Source organism: Astyanax mexicanus, chromosome 11, assembly GCF_023375975.1.
Source record: "Astyanax mexicanus isolate ESR-SI-001 chromosome 11, AstMex3_surface, whole genome shotgun sequence".
In the NCBI taxonomy this organism is placed as follows: Eukaryota; Metazoa; Chordata; class Actinopteri; order Characiformes; family Acestrorhamphidae; genus Astyanax; species Astyanax mexicanus.
Window position 1 is genome coordinate 4034661 of NC_064418.1, and position 15029 is coordinate 4049689.

Here is a 15029-nt window from a genome sequence, read left to right on the forward strand (position 1 = left end):
CAGTAAAAAAAGCATGTGAACCCAACCATCCTATCATCTGGGTCTCACTGCTATAATCAGAGACATACAGCTGCTGCAGTTCAGCAATCAGCTCCAATCAGCTCTCCTTCCTGCCACGCCCCTAAACCCATACATCACTCAGTGCCCGTCCCAAACTACCCGGAAACATGACGTGACAGAAAACCATTTTTTCTTCTATTCATGCCAGTGAAAATCACTGAAAGGTGGAAACGAAAACAGATAAATAAAATTACTGAACATGTCAGAGTATTTCATTCGATTTGATCAGTTCTAGTACAGTCGCAGGAAAAAAAGCATGTGAACCCAACCATCCAATCATCTGGGTCTCACTGCTATCATCAGAGATATACAGCTGCTGCAGCTCAGCAATCAGCTCCAATCAGCTCTCCCTCCTGCCCTGCCCCTAAACCCATACATCACCCAGTGCCCGTCCCAAACTACCCAGAAACATGACTTGACAAAAAAACACTTTTTCTTCTATTCATTCCAGTGAAATTTACTGAAAGGTGGAAACAAAAACAGATAAATAGAATTACTGAACATTAGCCTCACCTTTTAGACCAGCGATAGCACACACTGTTGGATCCACACCAGTAACAGACTGGAAATGTGTTTCCTCCTGACTTTTTGAGGATCAAACCTTCACTTTTTCAGAGAGGAAAAGGAAATCACTCAGTAGGTCATTTTGTTTTTTTTGATTACACAACAATGAACAATTCAAACACTGACAAGCCAAAAGTCATAGGAAAGCAGTACGTAAACTGATAATTAACTGATCATGTTACCTTAGAGGACGGCTTGGGAAGTTGTGAGGTGTTATCTTGTAATGTTGTAATATTGAACACTGGCCAGTGTGCTCATGGCAAGGCGAGAGGATTTTTTTTTTTCCGGTTCTATCTGAGCGAGACCCAATAGTGGGTGATGGATGGATGGGACATTACATTTATAAAGTTAACCACAGTGGGTGGTAGTGATTGTGAGCGGCAGTGTCTGGCTAGAATTGTCCATGGAAACAGATTAGAGACTCTGGCGGAATTAATCAAATCTACATTCAATTCAAAAGCAATAATGTATTTTTTTGTGTATTTCATTCAGTTTTATTTCTATTACAGTGGCAGGAAAAAGTATGTGAACCCAACCATCCAATCATCTGTGTACACTGCTGCTGCTTCAGCTCAGCCAATCACCTCTCCTTCCTGCTCTGCCCCTAAACCCATACATGACCCATGGTAATACCCATTACCCATGACTTGGATGAAAACAGATAGAATTTCATGACAAATTTATGCAAAAAACTATTAAATTTCAAAGGGTTTACATACTTTTCCCTGGCATTGTAAATGCAAAAAAAAAAAAAAAAAAAAACTTGTACAATAATTCAGTATGAGAATATTTTTTTCTTGAACTTTTAAAACAGTGCAATAAAGAGAATTTTAAATATTATACTGTATTTCCGTTAGTAAGTGCGTCTCGATGTGTTCTTACATGCCCTTCGGTCCAAGCTCCTGGATAAACGATATTTGACTCACTTCTAAGAATTCAAGCTGAAATCAAATTGAAACACAAATGGTCTTCATTAGCATTTGAAAGCCATTGGCTGTAAGGCAAATGCATTTGAATATGCTGAACACACTGTTTTAGAATAAATACGCTTATCAATATTTCAGTCGGCTGATCTCTATTCCTGCTCTGCTGTAGAGACGGAGGTTCTGGTGAAGTTGTGTGATGTGTTCTGGCTGAAGAACTGAAGACATGCTGAACGTGGAAATGGTGGAGGACACAGGTAGTCTTTAATTAGCCTTTCAGGCAGCTGCTAATTATGAGAGTGTCGGAGTGCAATCCTGTGTGATATACTGCGGTAAGTGAGGAGTCACCTCCGCAAGGTGTGCTCTTCTGAAGGACCCGCTTTAATGAGGAAAGACACAGCAGGCACATCTCCAGAACCTTCTCTCTCCAAAATGGAGAACAGCTGGGGCTCACCATTTAAAATGCTGCAGCAGAACATGCAGTAGAACATATTCAGTAGCTTACAGTCACTCTCAGAATTTGGATTTTGGAGATGCATCAGTTTTAATTCTTTTAATGTTAAAAACTTGATAATAGAGGTGTGCCATATCGTGTTGTACTACATAATATCACCAAAATTTTTGAATATCATGAACAATATAATACCCTGAAATATCCAATATGCCATATCACCCACCCCTAATTATCACATCAGGGTACTACTTTTTTGCTGTTTTTATGTTCTCATTTCCATGATATATCTACTAGAGACAGATTATATCTGTCCAGTATCATTTATTTACTTTAATCCTGAATATATGAAGATATTTGGAGTGCATTATTATTAGTATCATGACATTCTGGATTAATTGACTTCTGTTACAAATGTTGTATTTTTTTATATCTCAATCAGGGGTGTGCCATATCATATCATATGCAATAATAAAATATAATTTTTATTTTGTTGCAGTAGTGTATTCTTGAAATATATCGCCAAGAGTATCGTTATCGCAGTGAAATACCATGAAATATTGCGATATTATTTTAGGGCGATATCGCCAACTCTTAGAGCATATGCTGTATATATAAGCATACTGTTGGATGTTTTTTGTGTATTACTTCTAAGGTACCGTATGGACATATATATATATATATAAGGCACACTGGATTATAAAGTGCATTATAAGGTGCGACACTAGTAAGGAACAAGGGTGTCGCCATGTTTTCCTTCTAATTCAGCGGGCCTGTAAAGCTAAGCTAGGATAAGTAAAAAAATATATTAAAAACAGGATGTTAATCTACACAGATTTCTCTCCTGAAAACAGTTCACTGCTATTTGGGTGAGTAAAGTGCTTCTGTTTACTTCCACTAAGGCTGGGTGCAGCAGCATTAGCATTAGCAGCTAACCGCTAGCGTTAACCACGGTTAGCAGCTAATGCCGCCCAACAGAGCGATACTGAGGAAATCTAAGAGTTTATCCCACATAGCTTGTTTTAACACAGTATACACGCAGACTACAGGCTGATATACTTTCCCTTGAACTTTGAAAGAGCTAGCACTTAGCATGGTTAGCGGCTAATGCTAATTCTGCTGGAGAATAGAAACACAGGATGCAAAATTCAGCCTGTTTGATTTTTCACTTACTGTTGCAGGATGATTCCTGTATAACGATCTTTTCAAGATATTCTTCAAATAGTCTTCAAGCTGCATCTAATGAAGCAAAATAAGGACGTAATGAACAGAAGGGTGAGGAGAAGAAGTATATGATCAGTATTCATTAGACTAACTACAGTTAGGGAGCAATAGGGGCATTGTCTTAAAAGTATTTAAGTATTATAAATTTTAAGTATTTTAACTATTTTGAGTATTTTGAGGTTGAGATGTAAAGAAAAGTTCGTACTTTTCTGCTGATCAGCTGTTCCTCTTTGACCAGAGCGTCAGGTCTGCGGGGCAGTGTGGGCATGTGTCCTCCCTGAGATCTCTTGTGACCTTTGAATGACCTTCTTTTAACAGAGTGACTGAGAAAGAGAAGTAAAGTTTAGGACCAAGTTGTAGAAACATGGCAGTACACTGTATACAGTATGTGAGAGGGTCAAAGTTCAAATATGTCTAAAATCATGCAACTTGATGACTTGATGATAAAACACAGTGGATCAACACGAGCAGATGACATGTCTCTCCAAACCATCCCTGATTGGTGGAAACTTCACACTAGACCTCAAGCAGTTTGGACTGTGTGTCTCTCCACTCTTCCTCCAGACTCTGATCCCTTGATTTACAAATGAAATGTATGTTTGTGTGGAGAGACATGTCATCTGCTGGTGTTGATCCACTGTGTTTTATTATCAAGTCCAAGATGCAGTGTTTTCTCACAAAAGTACTTCACTTACTGCGCTTCCCTCTGCTGACAACTTTTATAGTGAGGCAGATTTCATTTTCCAGCAGGACTTGGCACACTGCCCACACTGCTAAAAGTACCAACTGGTCTTATATAATGTTATAATTTTTTCAGACACTGATTATTGGGTTTTTAAACTGGCTGTAAGCCATTATAATCAACAATAAAACAAATAAAAGCTTAAAATAGATCACTCTGTAGTTAAAACATCTATTCTTTCTATCAATCGAGTTCTTTCCATATTTGTAGAGAATGGCTTAGTTCCATGTAGTCAAATTCAAAGACTGTTGCGCTATGACCCTTTAGTGGCTGGTGCAACTTCAATTAGTAATAAAATTCATAAAATTTAACATAATTAAGCAAAAATTTAACAATTAACATAACTAAATAGGCAACATTCAGTTTTATCAAATATTTCAACAAATATTAAATATTACACAATTTCAGTTATAATTTACTTATTTCCATAATAGCTCTAACAGTGTTCTTTTATTTTGTTATCTATTTATCTATCTATATTTATCTATTTTAACAACAGCTCTTGGGTGTAAACTTATCTGTTAGATCATAATTTTTTCCACCTGTACCACATGTGATGCAAATGACAATAAAATCTCCTTGAATCCTCGAATCCTTAAAAAACACAGTAAAAGTGTTAAAGAGTGATAAAAAAAAACAGATTTTAGGTTATATTAAAACATTTAACACTGACTTGTTTACTGTTCTTATGTGAGGGAATGGGGTTTATACAGGCAGGTGCCAGTCTTTAACACTGCAGCCGTTTTGCAGCAGCAGATTTTAGTCTGCGTGTCGGTGAAGCATGCTCTGATTTGTTTAACTGCAGAGTTCTGACAGGCGGCGGCGGAGCTAGCGGTGCAGCAGAGCTGAGAACAGGTTGTTTAGGAAGAAGCTGAGTGGATTCATCTGGGACTAATTGAGAACACCCAGCTGAAAAATGAAAACATCTAGTGATACAAAAAGCAGTGGGGTGGCACAGGCTTGCGAGTGTGTGTGTGTGTGTGTGTGCATGTGTTTTCACACATTTTTAGATTAAAAAAAATATGCCAAATTCCTGTATTTTCATGCACTTGCTTGCACAGGCCAAACGATTATATAAATCTATGGTAGTATATTTCTGTGAGGTACTTTACTTTATCTACTATCATTTCAAATATCCATTTACGATTGATAATATTCTTAAATTCATAATCACTTGGTATGCTGAAACCAATGGCCAACTACCCCAAACAACAGTACTCATGACAGTAAAACATAAATAAATAAATAAATAAATAAATAAATGTTTAAAAAAATTGCTAGAAATTAGGGTAACACTTTCTATGAATGTCATCTCTATGAGACTCTATAAACATACTCATAACACATTTTAATGCATTCATAAGGCATTATAATCATGGCTATACATATTTATAAAAATGTATAATTCATCATAGCCATGTTTATTATGCATCATGAACTGTGATTATAATACATTAATAGATGTATTATCATGTATCATGATTAAAAAAGCTTCCAATTTCCTTATAAACACACCCTCAATAATCCTATAAATATATATTTAACCACTGATAAATTGTGCTTGTCTTGAATATAATATTAATTATCATCAATTATAATGTATTATAACAGGTCTTTGTGCGCTCTAAGTAAAGTGCCAGACTTTTATTGTGGGACTAGATTATTAACGATAGCTATATACTATTTTAACATATATATTATAAGCACATCTTATAATGTATTATGATCACAGGTCATAATGCTTAATAAACATGGCTATAATGGGTTATGCATTTTTATAAATATTTATAGCCATGTTTATAATGCTTTATGAATGTCATTGTAAACATTTAGCAGAGATTTCTATTTTTTAAAAACACTTTTTTTAAATACCTTTTAAAAATTATATATTTTTGTTCATTAAAGTGTGAAAATGTAATGTGTGAGACAAATGTTTAAATTTGCATTCTATTCATATGTGTGTATATGCCTGAGCACAGCAGGTCCGCCGGTGTTAAATCAAAGCTGTTAGTGTTAAATTAACAAATTAAGTGTTAACATTTCACACTGATGTTATGCATATATGTATGTGTGTGTGTGTGTGTGTGTGTGTGTGTGTGTGTGTGTGTGTGTGTGTGTGTGTGTGTGTGCGTGCGTGCTTACATTCGGCTTGGCAGGGGGATCTTTAAGAGGGCCTTGAACTTGAGGAGCTCCTGATGAAGGGCTTGGAAGTGTTTGAAGCGCCGCTTGATTTTCCACGAGAAGTTCCCATGGCACAGCTCGATGGTGTACAGGTTGGGATTCAGCACCTTTCAGGGAAGCAGTTCAAAAACATCTCAAGCTCGCCAGTTAAGACCCGCAGCTGCAGTTTCTACTGGTTTCTAGCTATGAGTGTATCTATCTTAAAACAGAAAATGTAGTAAAGAAAACAGCAGTTACCCTAGTAGACGTGAAGCGCTCCACTTCGGTCACTTGCACAAGAATCGGCGAGTTCTCTAGAAACACAGCGCAGTCCACAGACTTGAATGGAACGAAGCTGTAGATCGCTTGAAAAGGGATGTTTCTGGATTCTGAGAAAAAAAGAAAAATTGTTCATTCACAGTGTCCAGGAGGTGGTGTTATCCACTGCACCACACAACCACAAACCATTAAAAAATATATATATATATATTAACAGCACTCCTTTTAATAAAAACTTATTATTATATATTACCATATTATTTAACTTCTGTTGTTTTCTTCTCTGTAAATTTTGAAACCTTTTTTTTTTCATTATTATTATTATTATTATTATTATTATTATTATTATTATTATTATTATTATTATTATTATTATTACTATTATTATTAATATTATTATTATTATTATTATTATTATTATTATTATTATTATTATTATTATTGGAAGCCTGGCAAGTATAGAGCCTCTACTACTCTTAAACCAAATTCAATCAATCAATCAATCAATCAATCAATCAATCAATCAATCAATCAATCAATCAGTAGCCGATCATTTACAAAAACAGGGATTGACATTACAGAGAAAATAATAGCTAAATTTAATTATTTTAAAATAACAGTAAATAAAATATAATAATAGATAAAAAATAGAATTAATAACTATAATAAAGTATGGTTTAATTGATAAAAAATAAGATCAAAAGAAAATAAGAGTAATACAACAAAAATGAGCTAAAATTAGATAAAACTAACTTTAACATAATACAATAAAAATACAAATACATAAATGAACTAAACAAAAATAAAATAAAAGCAGTAATAATAAAAAATTCAATTATGTAAAATTGCTGTATTTACCTATATACTTTGAACTATTTTAACTATTACAGTTGTAATGTAATATGCTGTATCATTGCCATTGAAAAAATTCATATATCCAAAACAACAGCAATTAAAAAATATATAAAATAATAATATTAATAATAATAATAATAATAATAATAATAATAATAATAATAATAATAATAATAATAAATCAACTTTTTTAAAGATTTTAAGACATTTCAATTGGTCAATGTACCTTGAAATTTCGACACAATGTAAACTAATAGATTTAAATTTTTGTATGTAAAAAAGAATATTAAAGAAGAATAAGAATTATATGGAGATACAAGGTCTTTGTCTGTCAACATATTTTACATTTAATAATTTTACACAGAACATCAGGGTGTCATAAACTGTGTGTAAGGAAAGAAGTGATCGAGATATAAAATTGTTATATCAGAAAAGCTTAACACACACACACACACACACACACACACACACACCCTTAGCACAGTGATAACCTACTGCATTGATGTTGGACCTGCAATTTTATGCCAGACCGATAGCAGCATAGCAATCTAGCAGCTCTACAGCAGTGGAAGTGATTAGATTGACTATGTAACCTTTGAAGTGGCACAATAATGGTTTGGATGGGCGACATTTGAGGTCCAGCAGGGTAGCAATTCAGAAGTCCAGCTGGAGAAGCACACTATTGGCACTTGAGGATTTCCCTGGGGGCAGCTGTGCTGTGCTGTAGCAGATAATACCAGCTCTCACAACACCCTGCTTTCAGCTGCTGCTGCAGAGACTCCTGTACCAGCAGGACGAGGACTGTGAGAGCAGCGCTTTTCAGTGAGCTTGGCTGATATGTTATTAGAAATAACTGGCTGGATCAGGGTTTCCTGGACATTTTTCTGTTTCCTTTATTCAATCACACACACAGCAGCTCAGGAAGGGCTTGGTAATTGGCTGCTTCTTTAGATCAGGTATGTTAAGGACCAGGTTGGCGTTGGATTATATCACCAAAATCGTATTGCGCTGTTACTCATGCTGTTACAGCATTTTTCGCACTATAAATTGACAGTGCACCTATAATAAGGGTGAGTTTTCAGTAAAGTTTCTCCAGCACTAAGGCAGGAGCAGTATTAGCATTAGCCACCAAGGACAGCATTAGCTCTTTCATCGCTTGAAAGGAGAGTATATCAGAATGTGGCCTGTGTTTTTACTGTGATAAAACAAACCACTAGCTAGCTGATGGCTGATTAGCACTGGCTTACCAAACAACTCAGGGTACTTGCTAGCACCAAGTACTACTTACCATAGCTAGAACTGCTGCTAACTAGGGCTAGCGCTGCTGCTAACTGCGGCTAGGGATGCTCGTAACCGTAGCTAGCACTGCTGCTAACCTCACCAAAATATTAAAAATATAAGCTTACTGTAAATAAACAGAGGTGCGTTATTCACCCAAATAAACAGTTTTCAGAAGAGTGTAGACTAACATCCAGCTCTCATTTGACCTTGATTAAAATGCGTCTTATAATCCAGCGCAAAATAGACCAGAAAATAGATGCTAATTGATAGTGCGCTTTATAATAATACGGTGTGCCTCATAGTGTGTAAAATAAGGTACGTTGTTTTTTCATGCAGTTTGCAGTTTTTTCAGGTCTCATCCCCATGGTACACATATTTAAAAAAAGAGTCTACCAAAGCTTATCTATGAATCTATGTTCAATTATGGTTGGAAACGACAGATGAAAAGAGATATTAGGGAGAGAAGTTGTGGAAAAGCACTTTTATAGGCACTTAAAGACACTCCAACCACTTTAAAAAGACATCTTTTCAACTTTAACATCGAAAGAACGTCCATACTTAAGCAGCAGCGCAGTTTTAACAAGCCTCAACAACAACATTTCACATCTTTTTAACTAAGTATTGCTTCAGGGTTTTTGTCCTATTAGAGTAAATACTTAAAAAAATAAGCACGTGTGTAATACGACACTCGGTACAGCACAAACTGTACCTTTAAAACTGTGTGAAATCTGGGTTATTCCAAAATTTGAGCTACAGGAGAGAAATGTGAATTTATACTGAATATATTTGTTATTATCAGAAACAAGTAGCTTATTAACTCCATCAGTGTATAATGAGGTGAGAGGTCAGGGATAATACAGGGGAGGTTCACTGACCCAGCTGCTTCCCATCACAGCAGTCAGGGCTGCTGCTGACGTCCAGCTCCTCAGCATCATCCTGCAGGTCATAGTGGTCCAGACTAGAGTCCAGTCGCTCCAGCCTGAGAGGCCTCTGACGGACCCTCTGAGCCATCCCACTGACCGCTCACACTCCAGATACCATCTATCCTACCAGCCTGCACAGAAACACCTATCAACACACACACACACACACACATTTAATCACCATTATACAGCTGTGGAGGTGTGGACAATTCCAGGAATTATCACAATGCATTATTGCACAATTTGTGACACAAAATCACAATGTCTATAGAATTTCACAATGACAAAAGAATGCACTGAATAGATGCAATTCTAATGCATATACAGCTCACAGAACCCTGAAAAATGATGCGATTCTTTGATTTTACCAAGTTAAAAACCTCTGGAATATAATCAAGAGGAAGACAAATCATCACAAGCCATCAATCCAAGCTGAACTTCTTGAATTTTTGCACCAGGAGTGGTGGCAGAAAGTTATCCAAAAGCAGTGTGTAAGACTGGTGGAGGAGAACATGATGCCAAGATGCATGAAAACTGTGATAAAAAAACAGGGTTCCACCAAATATTGATTTGATCTGAACTCTTAAAGCTTTATGGATATAAACTTGTTTTTTTTTGTTTTAATTATTATTTGAGGTCTGAAAGCTCTGCATATTTTTTGATATTTCAGCCATTTCTCATTTTTCTGCAAATACAGTAAATGCTCTGAATGACAATATTTCTATTCAGAATTTGGGAGAAATGTTGCCTGTGGTTTACAGAATAAAACAACAATGTTTATTTTACTTAAACATAAACCTATAAATAGCAAAATCAGAGAAACTGATTCAGAAACTGAAGTGGTCTCTTAATATAGCTCTTTTTCCAGAGCTACAGGTCTTGTTTTTGTTTCTCTTGAGGGAACATTATATTTGTACAAATTATAAATTAACATAAATACATTTTCTGTCTCAGCCAGACCCTCACCTCTTCTCAATTAGCTCCATTTCTCACTGATCTCTTTGGTAAATGCTCAGTGAACAATAAAAATAATGCGTTTCATTTTACGGTCACTGGTCATTGACCCCGCATGCAAAATGCATGACGTATGGATTTCATATCTGCCGGCTGTAGCGTTCGGCCCTCGGTTCCTCTGTTATTTGTTATTTGCATCAGTTACACTGAGGGACAGAACTGTTAATGAGGGGCACCTCTCTACACACCAGCCGCTGCGCTAGTGGCCCAAATGCAAAGTGACAGAGCAGCCATCAGAGGACATGAGGACGTGAGGTTTTCTGATCCTGTAATGGACAGTAGACATTGATTTTGCATGATTTGTCTGTGCACACAAAGAAAATGAAAAAAAAAAAGGCAAAAGTCAAATGGAGTGAGTAATATGAAATGGAAAAATATCATGCAATTCTGTGCATTAGAAAACCAGCAAAACACAGATACACTATATAAAGGGACTGAATGGTTAAATTCTGTTGTTCATGCTTCATGTTTTCTGATTGCCACAAAAGAAACATGGGTTGGGTTTCCTTAATAATCCTTTTTAAAAAAAAAACATCTTCTTTTCTGAAACCACTCCAAAGGACTTTTTTTTCTTGCAATTGTGTGTACATGCATTTTTGTGTGCGTGAGAGAATTGAGAGAGAATTGGGGTTTTTAGGATTTTGTGCTCCATTTCACCTGTCACTGCTCCACTAAGACAGAGAATCTGCCTAATGGCCACAGAGAGGCCCAATGCTGCAGGGAGAGAGAGTCAAACCTATTCATGTTATCCTCATCAAACTCGGTCTGAAGCTTCGTCAGACTGAAATGGAATATACTCATTCCAGATGGCTCAGAAAGAGAAAAAAAACAAGACAAATGATATGGCGTAGAAATTTTAAAAGCATTTTTAAAAAGGGTCAAAACATGAGCATTACATTTTTATTTATTCATTTATTTTTGTATTTATTTCTAATTTTATATCCCATTTTCTCCACAATTTACAAGACCAATTATCCAACCCACTCATTAGGACTTCCCCTTATCACTAGTGATGCCCCAACACCAGGTGTATGAAGACAGCGCTGCTGATACAGCACTGCCGAGTTGCATCACAGCGCACTCGGAGGAAATGCAGCAGCTCGGTTCCGATACATCAGCTCACAGACGCCTTGTGCTGAGCGGCATCATCCTCATAGTGATGAGGGGAGAGAGCACCATCTACCCACCCATAGAAAGAGCAAGACCTATTGTGATCTCTCTGGACTCCGACAGCTGATGGCAAGCTGCAAGACAGGGATTCGAACCAGTAATCTCTCATTCATAATGGCAGCACCTTAGTCCGCTGAACCACTCAGAGGCAGAGCATTACATTTTTTATTATCTGTAAAAAAACATATTTTTGGTTTTATTAAGAATAGAGTATTTTTAATATAGTTTTTAATAAAATAGTTAAAATATTTTTAATAATAAAAGTTTTTTTTTCTCTACTGCTTTTTAATACCTGACTGGTAGAATTAATACATAATATGCACTGGATTAAAAGGTGATTAATGCAAAGTCGATGTTTGTGAAAATGAAAGGATTTTAAGTGCGCCTTATAGTGCCTTTATTATTATGTTTGATATTTTTGCATCATGTATGTTGCCACATATACTGTCCCAGAAAATGAAAAACTCACAGAAATTATTAAAATTGACAAGACATTAATGCCCACAGGTATAGTACTAAGAAAACTAAGAAAAAAAGTTTTTTGCATCATTTATATAGCAAATGTACAATGTTACACATTCACCTCTGTGAAATATTTGTATATTTTTGTGAATGTATATGTTTAACATCAATACATTGTACATCATCTGCTGATTGGGTGTTTCATTGCATCAAGAGGTGCAAGAGCTAAATGGCTGTGTGGAAACTTATTTTTTGTAGATCTGAAAGCATGAATCTCTTTTGTTATCTGCCAGTCTGATTAACTAGTCAGGGATTGGGAGATACCAGAATAATGCTACTACAGAAGAGGATACACAACATTCCAGAGGACCTTGAAGGACACTTGACCTTCATAAAAGCCATCTAAAGTGTAAACAAGCTCATATTAGTCCCTATAGTGTTAAAACACACACAGCAACACCAATACCCAGAGAGCTCCTTCAGGCTGACTGACATTAATTTAATAACACACTGAAGTGTTTGAATATGAAATACATGATTCCTAAGGCCTGCTGAAAAGAGACCCTTAGTTGGCATAAAATGTGGTGCCCCTGTAGACCACCACTGACACACTAAGTAGATAAAAATTACACAACCAATTAAGATGTGCTGAGCTGAACATCCCTGAGCTACGAGGAAACGAGCTGGCTTGTTGCGTTCAGGCTCATTAGATGAGACAAAGTCTGAGCCTGAAACACTGTTTAGTTTGAGGAAGCAATTCATTTTTAAATTGCATGAATGCACTGCATACAGCAAATTAACCCTATAAAGTTGTATTTACTTTGTCCTGTACTAATTTACTGTATACTTTAAATCCAATAACATAATTACATAATTAATTAAATTATTTAATAAAGTAAATGAATGCCTTGCCATTCATTTATTTTGCATTTTCTGTTGACTGGTTCATTATTTTGACATTAAAGAGTTTGGTTTACTCTAGAAGTTGCCAAGAAGCCAAGCCTAAAGGTTTGGAGACCCCTTTTCAAAATATGTCACTAGCAAAAAAATGTGTGAAAATGTACTTTATTTCCTGTAATTCAGTTAAAACTAATATATTATATAGATGTATTACACACAGAGTTATCTATTTTAAGTGTTTATTTATTTTATTATTAATGATTATGGCTTGCAGCCAATGAAAACCCAAGAATCAGTATATATTAGACAAATTGGTAGTTTTTGCAGTGTGGGCAGTGTGCCAAGTCCTGCTGGAAAATGAAATCTGCATCTCCATAAAAGTTGTCAGCAGAGGGAAGAAGCATGAAGTGCTGTAAGATTTTGTGGGGAAAACAAAACTGCACTGACTTTAGACTTGATAATAAAACACAGTGGATCAACACCAGCAGATGACATGTCTCTCCAAACCATCACTGATTGGTGGAAACTTCACTCTAGACCTCGAGCAGTTTGGACTGTGTGTCTCTCCACTCTTCCTCCAGACTCTGCTCCCTTGATTTACAAATGAAATGCAACATTTACAGATGATCAGTGATGGTTTGGAGAGTCAAAAATAAAATAAACACTTAAAATAGATCACTCTGTGTGTAATACATCTACAGTATATAATATATGAATTTCACATTTTAAACTGAATTACTAAGGTAAATAACTTTTTACTGAGTAATTTATTTAATATTTTAAAGATTTTAACATTAAAATGGTCAGTGATTAGTGTGCAAAATAGTACATTTACTATGTAATTAAGTAAGTATTAATTTTATTTTGAAAAGTATATACATTTCCATGTTAAGTATACAAAAATATATAAAAGATAGGCCTGGAATTTTGCACTGATGTACAACAATGCAAATATAGAAACTTCTACTACACTTCTTTGGGTTATCATGGACTATAAAGTTTTGTTGATTTCCTCAAACAATTAGAAAGTAACTCAGGTTTACACACAACAGGATTGCTGGGGGAACATCACTCACATGTCTGCATGAGCACCAGAGAATATTCAACTAAATATTAAGCACTGTGTACATTATTCTGTACTATTATACCAGTACATTGTTCATAGTTGTGTTGTTAATATCACAATATTAATATCCACCATTACGTGTAGCTCCCTATTTTAGAAGCAGTGGGAGATTCAACATACATTAATTTGGTCTCAGATATTAAACACATCATAGTATTCATATCAGTGTGTAATGACAGTCATTCAAATCAGGATATTACCTTGCGGAATAATTAGACAGTGCGTGAGCCTCCGTGATGCAGCAGTACGAGGACAATTCATTAAGTATGCAAGAGAGCATGTTATTCCACAAGTCCCCATAATCAGTCCATAACAGATGCTACTACACTTCCACGTATTTTTTCATTATAATAAATCATAACATTAGCTAAGCGGGGAGCCAGAAACAGCAGGAAGCCGAGATCAGATAAAGAGGAAGCTTATTACTTCACCTGAGAGTCTGATGGAGCCGAGGCAGGCCTTCGTCCTATTCCACTCTGGAGCTATCGCAGATTATCGCAGTGCTGTCGCTGCTCTAGTTCTGCTCTTATTCCACCTTCTTAAAGTCAGTTCACTAGTGTATTATTATTAGCCATTGAGGTACCACAGGGCCTGCTGATATCAGGCTGTGGCGACTCTAGCCTATAGCATCGTCATTGTGAGGACCCGGTTCTATTCACAGCTCCCACAATGTATCGTTGAAGCCGAGGGGAAACAAGGGGACGGTTTCATGGGCTGGTCAAAGCCTCTATTGATGGCAGTGTTTGTGTTTGAAATGTTTGTACCAGGAATCAGGGGGCTGTAGCTAATCTCCGTGATGTCAGCCCGATTGGACTCCGAGCTCCAGAGCTGAATGCAGTCAGCGGGGACTGGCAGAGGTCCGGTCCGACTGGTATTTGTGTTGCTGGGTGGGGGG

The 15029-nt window shown here is 36.2% G+C and overlaps 1 protein-coding gene across 2 annotated transcripts in view; it reads right to left on the reverse strand.

Annotated features, from left to right (window-relative positions):
* si:ch211-168k14.2 (phospholipase D1) overlaps positions 1–14789 on the reverse strand; it is a 46485-nt gene extending 31696 nt beyond the window's left edge. For both annotated transcript variants that reach the window (XM_022680628.2, XM_022680627.2), the window contains exons 1-8: positions 14566–14789; positions 9415–9607; positions 6383–6513; positions 6107–6252; positions 3428–3545; positions 3172–3237; positions 1507–1565; positions 574–666 (exon numbers count right to left, since the gene is read on the reverse strand). In XM_022680628.2, coding sequence (XP_022536349.2) covers positions 574–666; positions 1507–1565; positions 3172–3237; positions 3428–3545; positions 6107–6252; positions 6383–6513; positions 9415–9550 — 749 coding nt within the window. In that variant the 5' untranslated portion in view covers positions 9551–9607; positions 14566–14789. The remainder of the gene's footprint in view (positions 1–573; positions 667–1506; positions 1566–3171; positions 3238–3427; positions 3546–6106; positions 6253–6382; positions 6514–9414; positions 9608–14565) is intronic.
* Positions 14790–15029: the final 240 nt, after the last annotated feature.